This window comes from Schistocerca americana, chromosome 7, assembly GCF_021461395.2.
Source record: "Schistocerca americana isolate TAMUIC-IGC-003095 chromosome 7, iqSchAmer2.1, whole genome shotgun sequence".
NCBI lineage: Eukaryota > Metazoa > Arthropoda > Insecta > Orthoptera > Acrididae > Schistocerca > Schistocerca americana.
The window spans coordinates 516,884,197-516,896,728 of record NC_060125.1 but is presented as its reverse complement, the minus strand read 5'-3'; the positions used below and the strand labels follow the sequence as shown (position 1 = coordinate 516,896,728).

General features: G+C 36.9%; 2 protein-coding genes across 2 annotated transcripts in view; one reads left to right on the top strand and one right to left on the bottom strand.

The window, feature by feature from the left end:
- The window catches only part of LOC124623188 (DET1 homolog), a 62,009-nt gene extending 59,929 nt beyond the window's left edge, over positions 1-2,080 (bottom strand). The window contains exons 1-2 of the mRNA XM_047148994.1: positions 713-2,080; positions 333-616 (exon numbers count right to left, since the gene is read on the bottom strand). Of these exons, the coding sequence (XP_047004950.1) occupies positions 333-616; positions 713-1,708 (1,280 nt within the window). The 5' untranslated portion in view covers positions 1,709-2,080. The remainder of the gene's footprint in view (positions 1-332; positions 617-712) is intronic.
- An 82-nt stretch (positions 2,081-2,162) lies between these two features.
- The window catches only part of LOC124623189 (E3 ubiquitin-protein ligase Iruka-like), a 150,256-nt gene continuing 139,886 nt past the window's right edge, over positions 2,163-12,532 (top strand). The window contains exon 1 of the mRNA XM_047148995.1: positions 2,163-2,472. Coding sequence (XP_047004951.1) covers positions 2,389-2,472 — 84 coding nt within the window. The 5' untranslated portion in view covers positions 2,163-2,388. The remainder of the gene's footprint in view (positions 2,473-12,532) is intronic.

The following is a 12,532-nucleotide window of genomic DNA, read 5'->3' as shown; positions in this document are numbered from 1 at the left end:
TCCTACTATCAACTGATTAACTATGACAAATGGAAATGAGCTGCCAACAGCAGCACATAGCAGAAGAGATACCAACACTTTAACCTGTTTGAAAGCTCTGTAGACATATAAAAAGAACCATAATTTATAATCTAGTAATTTTTACATTCACAATCAGAGAGTGAATTGGCCCAAATACATCCACATTTAAAACTGTGTGCTACATGACCGGAAATCTTAATTAATGCCCACCTTTTCTCCTACAACCCCAGTGAGAAGGGTTTTGCTTAACTCTTTCCTTTCCTTATTATGAACTGATCTCACCAATTACTATAAGTTAAGAAATAAATTACCTTGCATATATGTTGTTGGATGGAGAGCATGTAAATTGTGACTCCGAGTGTAACTTTACATTTCGAAATAAATCACAAAAGTTTTCAAACAGCTCAAGGAGTTCTTCAGATGTATTCTCATACACAGCTATAACTTCAGTGGTAACAATATTGTACACCACAAAAAAGGATGACTGAGCATTGGCCTCTGTTGCTTTTAATGTAACAATATCTTCACTTGCATACTTGACAAGCAGATGATTCTCATCCAGAAGCTGCATCCTCCACATTCGGAGTGCCCTAAACTAAATCAGAGAAGGAATGGTTTAGTAGAAATCGGCTTTAAGTAAACTACAGTAATGTGATGTTACATAGCATTTCAATTGTAGAGTGAAACTTACCTGATCAAAGTACTGATAAAATTTCCGTAGTTCATACGGGTCATTGGTTGTATCCGAAATATGCTTCGCTCTCTTGAACAAGAAAACCAACAGTCTGTGTTTCATACAGTTTATACTTTTTTCTCTAAAGGCTCGGTAATTAATAGAATTCTGTCCTGGGTTCGATACTGGTGACAGAATGAAGTCATCATCCTCATAACAGAAACGGCCTATAGTTCGCACACTTATAAACATGCCGTCACACAACTGAAAAATATGTATTGTCTGATGCTGTACTGAGAGTACGGCTAATGTATCTTTGTACAAGTACAAACCCTGATTGTGAGATAAGAATATTTTATCAACTTTAAACATTTTGGTATCACAAAGACGGCCAGCTTGAATGTCAACTAGATGAAGAGAGTAATCCTCCAATGGTGAGCGAGGGTTTGGTGTCACCGATTCGTTATTTGTGTAAATTTCATAAAAATGAGGGCGCAAATCGTCTGGAATAAAAGCTGCCGAACCAACAATAACATACCGACCATCGTCGGTAAACAGGCTGCACTCTCTATTAAGTTGCTCTCCACTCTGCGCAACATTGACGGTATATTTGATCTTAAAGAAACGACTGAAGACTGAACTTCGTATGTACTCACTCTCTCGGTCGCTGGTGTGTCCAATATATTCGCCCTTACAGTTCTGAACGAGGTCGGCAGCTGCTGAACATCCCTGATATTCATAGATTTCCAGCGATGTCTGATCGGATGAAAAAGCAATGAAGTACTGGCCATCTGGACTGAATTTTCGGAGAAAACAAGGTGGTTTCTCGACATTTATTATTGTGAAATTGGGGAAAACGTTTTGATGAAATTCCCTAGCAACGTGGAAATGTGTACCCGGATGAACGGCTCCAAATGTTTCTCTCTTCCTTAATCGGTGGACAATATTCTGTGGAGGGATGTATCTTGGTTTTATGGTGTGTTTACAGGTGTCTTCGTTCAGATTGTCTTCCATTGTTCATAAACGTTGCAACACTACACGTTTTCCTATACATGTTGATGCCGCTTTTAGCTTACGAAAACTGTGAAAAACATGACGAACTTCTTTACACGTATCCACAGGTACGCAGTACGTCAACAAACATACTTTACAGACGACTCAGTTTCCATCGCACTTTTGTTTATCATGCTGTACAACTCACAGTTATGGTAAACTAAGAAAAACGCTACAGAGACATCATTTTCACAAAGATGTTCTCAGTGGCAAATGTCATCGAGCACACAGCACAGTCCATTGTATCTAAACACTAGAATGTTAATGAAAGATATGCAGCACATGAGTAAATGATGTCAATATGTGATTGACGTAGACATCATGTTGTAGTTCCCTGATTCACTTTTGTTTTCTGAAAACATGCAGAAACATTAACTGTTTCTTACATCTTTGGGTTTATTTTGTCGAAGAATGTTGTAAATTTCCACGTGGCTGAGTTATACAGATAAATAATACAAACAATAATATACTGTGAAGTTTAACAACATGTAAAAATCTTTGGATATTATAGTAATGGGTTGCGTTAACGCCTTACACCAGTGGTTTACGGTTGGAAGGCCTGCTGGAGAGTAATATAGAACCTATATCGTGGAACATCGTTTTAGGTGGTGAGAATTTAAGTCTGAATATAAAATACAACCATGGCTGAAGCAGTAGTGGAGGCGCCTCCACTTTCTAGATTTTTTTGTCATAAATGCAGTGTGGAAATAACTCCATTGCTACCGGTAAGTTTGACAACACATTTGCGTGTTATTTAGACATGGGGAAAAATCGTGATCTGTCACTAGGACTAGATAATTTTATCACATCTATCATGTAACATAAGTACAGGATTTCAGTATTATTACGTTATTTGTTGTAATCTGGATCTATTTCTTTCTTACATCGATATTAATACATGGGTTGAAATTGAGCCTCATATCCTGTCACAATTGTGTGTTTGTGTTTTTGTACATGAGTTTCATTTCACGTTTCCGCGTGTGAAAGTATCACTTTTTTATTTGAAAAAGCATTTGTTTACACAAATTGTTTTTGTATGTTTGTTTCTGTGTCCATTAAGCAGATCACAAGAAAGCTTTATCTCAGGGAGTATAATTGAACTGAATAAATGCTTGAAGTGCTGTTAATACCATAGCTCAATACGGTTAGTTTCGTGAGGTCCGAAGCGTTTTCCACCAAAGCTAGAACGACAAGTCTGTTACATGACCTGCTACTTGTGTTATCGAACCATTGTTCAACGACATTCCACCGTAAATATGTTTTTAATTTATCTTTCACACATTTTTACTATTTTCTAACTTATACGATTCATTAGTCGTATAATTCAATACTTGTGTTGTGTGCTAGATTGTATTGTTAACATTCCACAGATAACCGGATTGATACATACTGACTACCTAAAATTTTTCTACAATGAAATGGTCATGGCATGTTTACTATTGTATTTTTTTGTGATGTGAGCTAGGTAACTCCAGCAATTAAATAATAAAAACATGGGAAATGTGTGCCACACAATGCACAATTATGTTTTTGTTTACGAACTTTTTCTCATTAATGTAGAAACGACTCTGAAAACCAAAGTTTTGGAAAGCTAAATCAGGCAATAAAATTATATGAAGCACAAGGAATGTAGGAAAATATCAGTTATCCCTGTTATGTGATTGCAGGCTTTGTTGCCCTATTCTAGTGATAAAATCTTCTTTGGTGATCACCCGAGACAGTTTCACACCATTGCGTAGCTGATCACCCAAACAGATTTTGCCATGGCAAAACAAAGAAACTAATGTTTTGAACGTAATTGGACCGAGTCATGATCTGCAGAGGAAATTCAAAAACTGAAAATTTATAAATCATGTAATAATAGCATTTTGTTTAAAGTAGTAAGCATATGTTACTGTAATATTACAGTTGATGATTTTTCTGATTTTTTAGCTATTAACGGGGAAGTGATGGGTTGAAAAAGTAGAATGCAACAGGTGAAAATTATACAACTAATTCGCCATGTTTCAGTGCATTGCAGTTGTGTGTTTCTGTGTTGTTTATAGGAACTTTTACAATCTAATTACCTTTAAGAACATTCAAAATGACAGGAACGACTTGTTTCACTATCCTGTCAATCATGCGTAAAGGAATTTGAAACTGATACTGGTTGATGCTCCACCTGCCAGAATATTTGTTGCTTCCAAGGAGTGTTATTAAACAAAGCTGATCTGTATGAAAAGTCTGATATCAAAGATTTTATAGCTCTGCTTATAATATATTTAGGGTCAATTTTGAAGTAAATAAACGTCCAGTCTAAAACGGAATGTCCTATATCTCTGGAAGAGAAGATAGTTGAAGGCATTAACGTGACTAAGCACATGTCATATGCTGAGGCAAAGAAGACTTTCTAAATTTTTCATTGTCTTGATACATCGTAAGTCTATCTGTAGAAAGGTATTTGTAATCATCAGGAACTTTTTGGATAAACATGGCAGGTTACCAATAAATGCTGTAAAGAAGGGGAAGGGGAGACTAGCTAAGCTTATAGGTGACAGTGTAGTGGGTGGTGGTAGTGGTATCACTCATGGAAAAATTCCTGTAGTAGTTGGTGTTGCAGCAAATCTATAGAATTTCGTTTAGTTGTTCCTTGCTCTCTCCAGCAATTTAACTTAGCTACCTCTTCATTATTTAACTAGCAATTCCGGAAAGTAGTGTAAAATTTAAGTTGTTGTTTTCAGAAACTTTGCACTTTTGTTTTTGTTTACACACAGTTGCGTATAGGCCAAATTTGTGTAACCATATTTTCGTGTTTATCTGTAATTTAACTGACTTAATTCTTAATAAACCAATACGTTTCTCATGAGTGAAAAGTGCTTGACTTGCTGTAGAATTGTTAGGTCGGGGCTTTGGTGTGATGGGTGCTGTAGTTTTTTCCATGTGGGTGACTGTAGTGGTGTGGGAATAGGGGAAGTAAATGAGACTCATCAGTGGTTTTGTAGGATTTGTAGTAGAGATAGGAAGATACTAGAACAGGAGGGGAAAATTGCCGCCCTTCAGGCTGAGTTAGACAAGGCCAGGGGAGATCTTGACAGGTTAAGGAGGGAGAAGGGTAAAGAGAGGTGGGAAGTGGCAACAGGCAACAGGAGGAACAGGCCTAGAACTTTGTCTGACAGCTTTATGGTGAATGTGGAAAATAGATTTGACCTGTTGCTTCAGTTAGAAGCTGGTGAGCCTCAAGCAGTTGCAGATGTAGACAGGGCACAACAAACTTTCAGCAGCAAATTGAAAAGTAAGAATGTAGGGAAATCAGTAAAGAGAAAGAAAGTGTTGTTGTTAGGTAGTTCCCATGGAAGAGGTGTTGGCCAACTTTTGCAGGATGAACTAGGATCAGAATACCAGGTCACCAATTTTTTTGAACCTAGTGCTGGTCTGGAGCAGGTGACAGAGGATTTAGGATCACTTTGCAAAGATTTCACTAAGGAAGACACCGTGGTTATAGTGGGTGGGGCAGGTAACAGTGACAGGGATCCTGGGTACAGTATAGTGTGTGACCTGGCGAAGATTGCATCAGCATCGAAGCATACTAGTGTTGAGTTTGTCTCTGTTCTTGGGCGCCATGACCGACCTCATTTGAACTCTTGTGTCAAGAGAGTTAATTTGGAGCTGGAACGGCTGCTCCTGTCGGGTGCGGGGTCACACATTGGTGTGGTTCATGTTGATTCTATCAGTAGGTGGGATTATACTAGGCATGGCCTTCACCTCAACAGGAAGGGGAAGGGTAAATTGGCTGGGGAAATAGCAGGGAAGTTAAAGGGGGGAGGCACTGTCATGAGTGGTAAAATACCAGTGGTTATAGGATTCAGAAAAGACCCTTTTTTAGGGTAGGGAGGACAGAAAGAAAGCAAATTTTAAGAGAGGTTAGAACTGAGACAAACCTTCAGTTTGAGAAAGAAATCAAAAAAACATAATTCCAGCTTATTACATCAGCATAAACAGCCATTGGTTAAGAATTTTCAACTGTCAGCAGATATTTTAACTCGGGTCTAGTGCAGCAGGGGATACAACCCGTCGGCTTTGGACAAGGACGTCACAAGCCGCCAGAGAGCAGTTTACCATTTTCGCTTTTGCTGTTATGTTTCAGTTTAGTTTTTTTACTGATTGCTTAATAAAGTGGATCTGTTTATTCTATCTCGTGAGATTTTTTTTTAAAAAGTCAAAAAACACTTATCAGCCACTGAAGGGAGCTACAACACTAAGAAGAATCGCTTCTCGATTGGCCACTTGTGACGTCATTGTCCAAAGCCGACGGGTTGTATCCCCTGCTGCACTAGTCCCTTTAACTCCACCCAATTTTAACTCAGTCAGTGTGAAATGTCAGCTATCTTTATTGCATCAAAATATTCGAGGACTGTGAAATAAAATTAATGAATTAACTATCTGCATAGATGAATTAGAGTCTTCAAACCCAGCTGACATGATCTGCCTCTCTTAACATCATGTGACCACTGGTATAGAACTTTTAAGTGTTACAGGGTTTAGGTTAGCATCTCACTTTTGTAGATCAGGAATGGAGAAAGGAGGAGTTGCCACATTCATCAGGAACTGTCATAAATTTAAGAACATAGACATTCATAAATTTTGCCTAGAACAGCATATGGAAGCATGTGCAACAGAATTAGAATTTCACAAAAAATCCTTCATAATATTAAGTGTAGATCGAGCACCTGCAGGTAACTTTAATCTGTTTGTAAACCACCTTGAAGCTGTACTGGCCCATTTAACAACCAAAAACAAAGAAATAGTGGTTGCTGGTGATTTCAATGTAGATTTCCTTAAAGACTCTCCCAATAAGAACTTATTTGAGTTAGTAACACTATCATTCAACTTAATTCCCACTGTAAAGTTCCCCACTAGGATAGCCACTTGCTCACAAACAGCCATTGATAATATCTTTATAGAAAAGTCCAATGAACAAAATTATATTACAAAACCAATAGTCAATGGCCTCTCAGACCATGACATACAGTTCCTTCTGTTAAATGTTAATACTGAACAGGATATAAAATCTGTTAAATCTAAGCTCAAGAGGGTAATCAGTAAGCCAAAAATTGATTATTTTAGGACACTCCTCAGAGACATTCACTGGACTGATGTTTACAGTGCTCATGGCATGAATGAAGAATATAACATTTTTGCTAATAAAGTGCTTACCTTATTCGAACACTGCTTTCCCCCAAAACTTACCAAGGTTAGAGCAAAGTCTACAAAGAAGCCGTGGATTACTCGAGGAATAGGGGTATCTTGTAAAACAAAAAGAAAACTGTATCTGTCAATCCGAAACATTTCCAATGTTGATGCTATAGCACATTATAAGAAATACTGCAAAATATTAAAGACTGTAAAACGGATGTCAAAGCAAATATATTACAAGGAAAAGATTGTCATATCAGATAACAAAATAAAGACAATATGGGATATAGTGAAGGAGGAGACTGGTAGAACCAGACATGAAGAGGAACAAATAGCATTAAGAGTAAATGATACATTGGTGACAGATGTGTATAGTGTTGCAGAACTTTTTAACAAACATTTTATAACTGTTACTGAAAAGATGGGGTTGTCAGGTTTGGTAGATGCTGCTATGGAATACCTTAGACCAGACATTTCAAGTAACTTCCATAATATGAATGTGACCCTCACTACCCCAACAGAAATAATGTCCATCATAAAATCTTTAAAATCAAAAACATCTAGTGGGTATGATGAAATATCAACAAAGTTAATTAAATAATGTGATTCTGAGCTAAGTAACATATTAAGCTATCTGTGTAACCAGTCGTTTATCAGTGGAATATTTCCTGAATGGCTGAAATATGCTGAAGTTAAGCCACTGTTTAAGAAGGTAGATAAAGAAATAGCATCAAATTTCCGTCCAATTTCACTGTTGCCAGTATTCTCAAAAATTTTCGAAAAAGTAATGTAGTCGTCTTTATAACCATCTTATCTCAAATAACATACTGTCAAAGTCACAGTTTGGATTTCTAAAAGGTTCTGATATTGAGAAGGCTATCTACACTTACAGTGAAAATGTGCTTAATTCATTAGACAAAAAATTGCAGGCAACTGGTATATTTTGTGATCTTTCAAAGGCATTTGACTGTGTAAATCACAATATCCTTTTAAGTAAACTAGAATATTATAGTGTAACAGGAAATGCTGCAAATTGGTTCAAATCTTATATCTCTTGGCAGGAAACAAAGGGTGTTATTAGGAAAGAGACATGTATCAAGCTATCAGGCATCATCCAACTGGGAACTTAATTACATGTGGGGTCCCACAAGGTTCCATTTTGGGCCCTTACTTTTTCTTGTGTATGTCAATGACCTTTCATCAGTAACATTACCAGATGCCAAGTTTGTTTTGTTTGCCAATGATACAAACATTGCAATAAATAGCAAATCAGGTGTAGTCTTAGAGAGATCAGCCAATAAAATATTTGTGGACATTAATCACTGGTTCCTAGCCAATTCTTTGTCACTAAACTTTGAAAAAACACACTACTTGCAGTTCAGAACTTGTAAGGGGTGTCCCAAGAGTATATGTCTAACATACGATGACAAGAAGATAGAAGAAGTGGACAGTGTTAAATTCTTGGGATTACAGCTTGATAATAAATTCAACTGGGAGGAGCACACCACAGAACTGCTGAAGCGTCTCTGTTTGCAATGCGAATTTTGTCAGACATAAGGGATATAAAAAGGAAAAAGCTGGCATACTATGCTTACTTTCATTCCATAATGTCATATGGGATTATTTTTTGGGGTAATTCATCAAGCCAAGCTAAAGTTTTCTGGGCACAAAAACGTGCAGTAAGCGTTATATGTGGTGTGAACTCGAGAATATCCTGCAGAAGCCTGTTTTGGGAACTAGGGGTACTAACTACTGCTTCCCAATATATTTATTCCTTAATGAAATTTGTCATTAAAAATATATCACTTTTTCAAACCAACAGCTCAATTCATGGAATCAATACTAGAAATAAGAATAATCTGCACAAGGATTTAAAGTCACTTAGTCTTGTACAAAAAGGTGTGCATTATTCAGGAACACACATTTTCAATAACTTGCCAGCAGCCATAAAAAGCTTAACAACCAATGAAATTCAGTTTAAGAGAAGCCTAAAGGATTTATTGGTGGCCAACTCCTTCTACTCCATTGATGAATTTCTTAGTAAAACCAACTGATTTGTATATAAGTACAACATAACTTAATTTCAGTGCAGTAATGTGTTCATTGTAAATAAGTATTACAGTAGTTGTATTATATGTTTATTACCTTATAAATAAATAAAAAACTTTTTTATTTTAAATTCAGTGCATTAGTATTTGTAAAATGACTCTTAGTGTTCATTAAAAAATGACGATCATTCCACTTGGGGCCTGTGGAATGGTACATTAGCTTATTTGTTTTAGTTGTAAATATTTGTCATGTATTGTTGTTTTTCTGACATGTTCCACATCCTGGAGGACCTCCTCACTACGGATCAGTTGGAATGAAAGTAAATCTAATCTAATCTAATCTAGAGCTGCACCTTTTTTAGACTGAAGTCAGCTGATAGGTATACCTGCTTAAAGGAAGTGCCTCTAACTAAGGGCTCATCTCCAGAGGATGTAATGTTTCCAAGTAGAGAAGGCATTAGCATATCATCATAATATAAGAGGTATTAGAGATAAAGTTAGTGAACACTTCTAATAGATGTTAACTCTGAAATTATTGGTATATCAGAGCACCACTTAAATAATTTGATAATTCAGAGGCTTCCTTTACAAGGCTACAGATTAGCTGGCTGTTTCTCAAGGAGTTCCTTGCGGGATGGGGGAGTGGCTCTGTACGGAAAAAAAAAAAGAGCAGTATTTCATTTGAGTCCATAGACATATCACGACACTGCACTGAACAGATATTTGAAAGTTGTGCAGCATTAGTTGAATTTAGTGAAACTCAACTACTAATTGCTGTTGTTTATAGGTCCTCTAACTCCGACTTCAGAGCATTTTTGCTTTAGCTGGAGAGGGTTCTTGATTCACTTTGTAGGAAGTACCAGAAAGTAGTTATATGTGGTGACTTCAATATTAATTTTGTGCATGATTGTGCAAGAAAAAGGATGTTGGTAGATCTCCTAAATTCATATGATCTGATGCAAACTGTGTTTTTTCCAACTAGGGTGCAGGGGAACAGTAGCACAGTAATAGACAATATTTTTATTCATTCTTCATTACTAGATGGGCCTTCTGTTAGTAAAAGGGTTAATGGCCTTTCAGACCATGATGCACAAATTTTAACACTTAAAGGTTTTTGTACTCAAACCAATGTCGTATTTAATTACAAACTACGTAGGAAAGTTAATCCAACAGCAATAGAGTGTTTTTCCAAACTTGTCAAGGAACATGAGTGGCAAGACGTTTATAGTGCCGATAATATAGATGATAAATACAGTGCTTTCCATAACACATTTCTCATGCTCTTTGAGAGTTGCTTTCATTAGAACATTCTAAACGAGGTACTAGCAGTAATGGACAGCCCGGTTGGCTGACTAGAGGGATAAGGATATCATGTAGAACAAAGCTGGAATTATATCAAAATGTTAGAAGTAGTCACAATCAAGCTGCAGTAGCCCATTACAAACAGTATTGTAAGGTGCTTAAAAATGTTATTAGCAAGGCGAAAAGTATGTGGTATGCAAATAGAATAGCTAATTCACAGGATAAAATTAAAGCCATATGGTCAGTTGTGAAGGACCTGTCTGGTCAGCAGCACGAGTTTGATGATATAAAGTCAGTTCGCAGTAATAATATTTCTGTTACTGATAAATCAGATATATGTACAGTATTTAACAACCATTTTCTGAGCATTGCTGGTGAATTAAATAAAAATTGAGTTTCTACAGGAAATCTTATATATTTCTTAGCAAATGCCTTTCTGAGATTGACATCTGAAATACTCCTCTGTGATACAGACAAGAGGGAGATTGAGTCAATAATTAAATCACTGAAGACCAAGGACTCTCATGGTTCTGATGGAGTATCTAGCAGAATACCAAAGTACTGTATTTAGCAATATCTGTAATTTTTCCTCTAGGAATGGTTAGTTTCATGAGCAATTAAAGTACACAGTAGTAAAGCCGCTTTATAAAAAGGTAGAAAGGGATAATGTAGATAATTTTAGACCTGTTTCTATGCCATCAGCGTTTGCAAAAGTTATTGAAAAGGCTGTGTATGTAGGGTTAATTGATCGTTTTATATCACATTTGCCATCAAATGTACAGTTCGGCTTTAGAAGCTGTTTGACAACTGAAAATGCTATATTCTCTTTTGTCTGTGAGGTACTGGATGGGCTAAACAAAAAGTTTCGAACGCTTGGCGTATTTTTTGATTTAACAAAGGCATTTGACTGTGTTGACCTCACAATATTGCTCCAGAAGTTGGACCATTACAGAATAAGGGGAGTAGCTCACAATTGGTTCACCTCTTACTTTAGCAACAGGCAGCAAAAGGTCATTATTAACAATGTTGAAAACGGCTGTGATGTGGGATCTGAGTGGGTTACTGTCAAGTGGGGGATGCCCCAGGGATCAGTGTTGGGGCCGCTCCTGTTCCTTATTTATATAAATGATATGCCCTCTAGTATTATGGGTAACTCTAAAATATTTCTGTTTGCTTATGACACTAGCTTGGTAGTAAAGGATGTTGTGTGCAACATTGACTCGGTTTCAAGTAGTGCAGTACATGACCTCAGTTCATGGCTTGTAGAAAATAAACTAACGTTAAATCACAGTAAAACTCAGTTTTTACAGTTTCTAACACACAATTCAACAAAACCTGACGTTTTAATCTCACAGAATGGGCATATGATTAGTGAAACTGAAGAGTTCAAATTCCTAGGTGTTCAGATAGATATTAAGCTGTTGTGGAAAGCCCGCGTTCAGGATCTTGTTCAAAGACTTAATACAGCCATTTTCACTATTCGAACGGTATCGAAAGTGAGTGATACTTCGACACGTAAATTAGTCTACTTTGCTTATTTTCATTCACTTATGTCGTATGGTATTATGTTTTGGGGTAACTCTCCCCATTCTAGAAGGATATTTTTGGCTCAGAAACGGGCGGTTCAGGCAATAAATGGTGTGAGTTCACGAACCTCTTGTTGAACTCTGTTCACGAGTCTGGGTATTTTGACATTGGCCTCTCAATATGTATATTCCTTATTGTCATTTCTTGTTACCAATATTAGTTTATTTCCAACAATAAGCAGCTTTCAATCGGTTAATACTCGGCAGAAATCAAACCTCCATTTGAATCGGACTTCCTTAACTCTTGTGCAAAAAGGTGTGCATCCATTTTCAATAAGCTGCCACCCGAACTAAAAAATCTGAGCAGTAATCCACGCGCTTTCAAATCGAAAATGAAGAGTTTCCTCATGCGTCACTCCTTCTATTCTGCCGAGGAGTTCCTTGAAAAATTAAGCTGATTCTCATTGTATTGCTGATAGCGCTTGCTTAAAGTGTGTATGTGTGTGTGTGTGTGTGTGTGTGTGTGTGTGTGTGTGTGTGTGTGTGTGTATATATATATATATATATATATATATATATATATATAAAATAGAGGGAAACATTCCACGTAGGAAATGTATATCTAAAAACAAAGATGATGTGACTTACCAAATGAAAGTGCTGGCAGGTCGACAGACACACAAAATTCAAACTTTCGCAACAAACTGTTGCCTCATCAGGAAAGAGGGAAGGAGAGG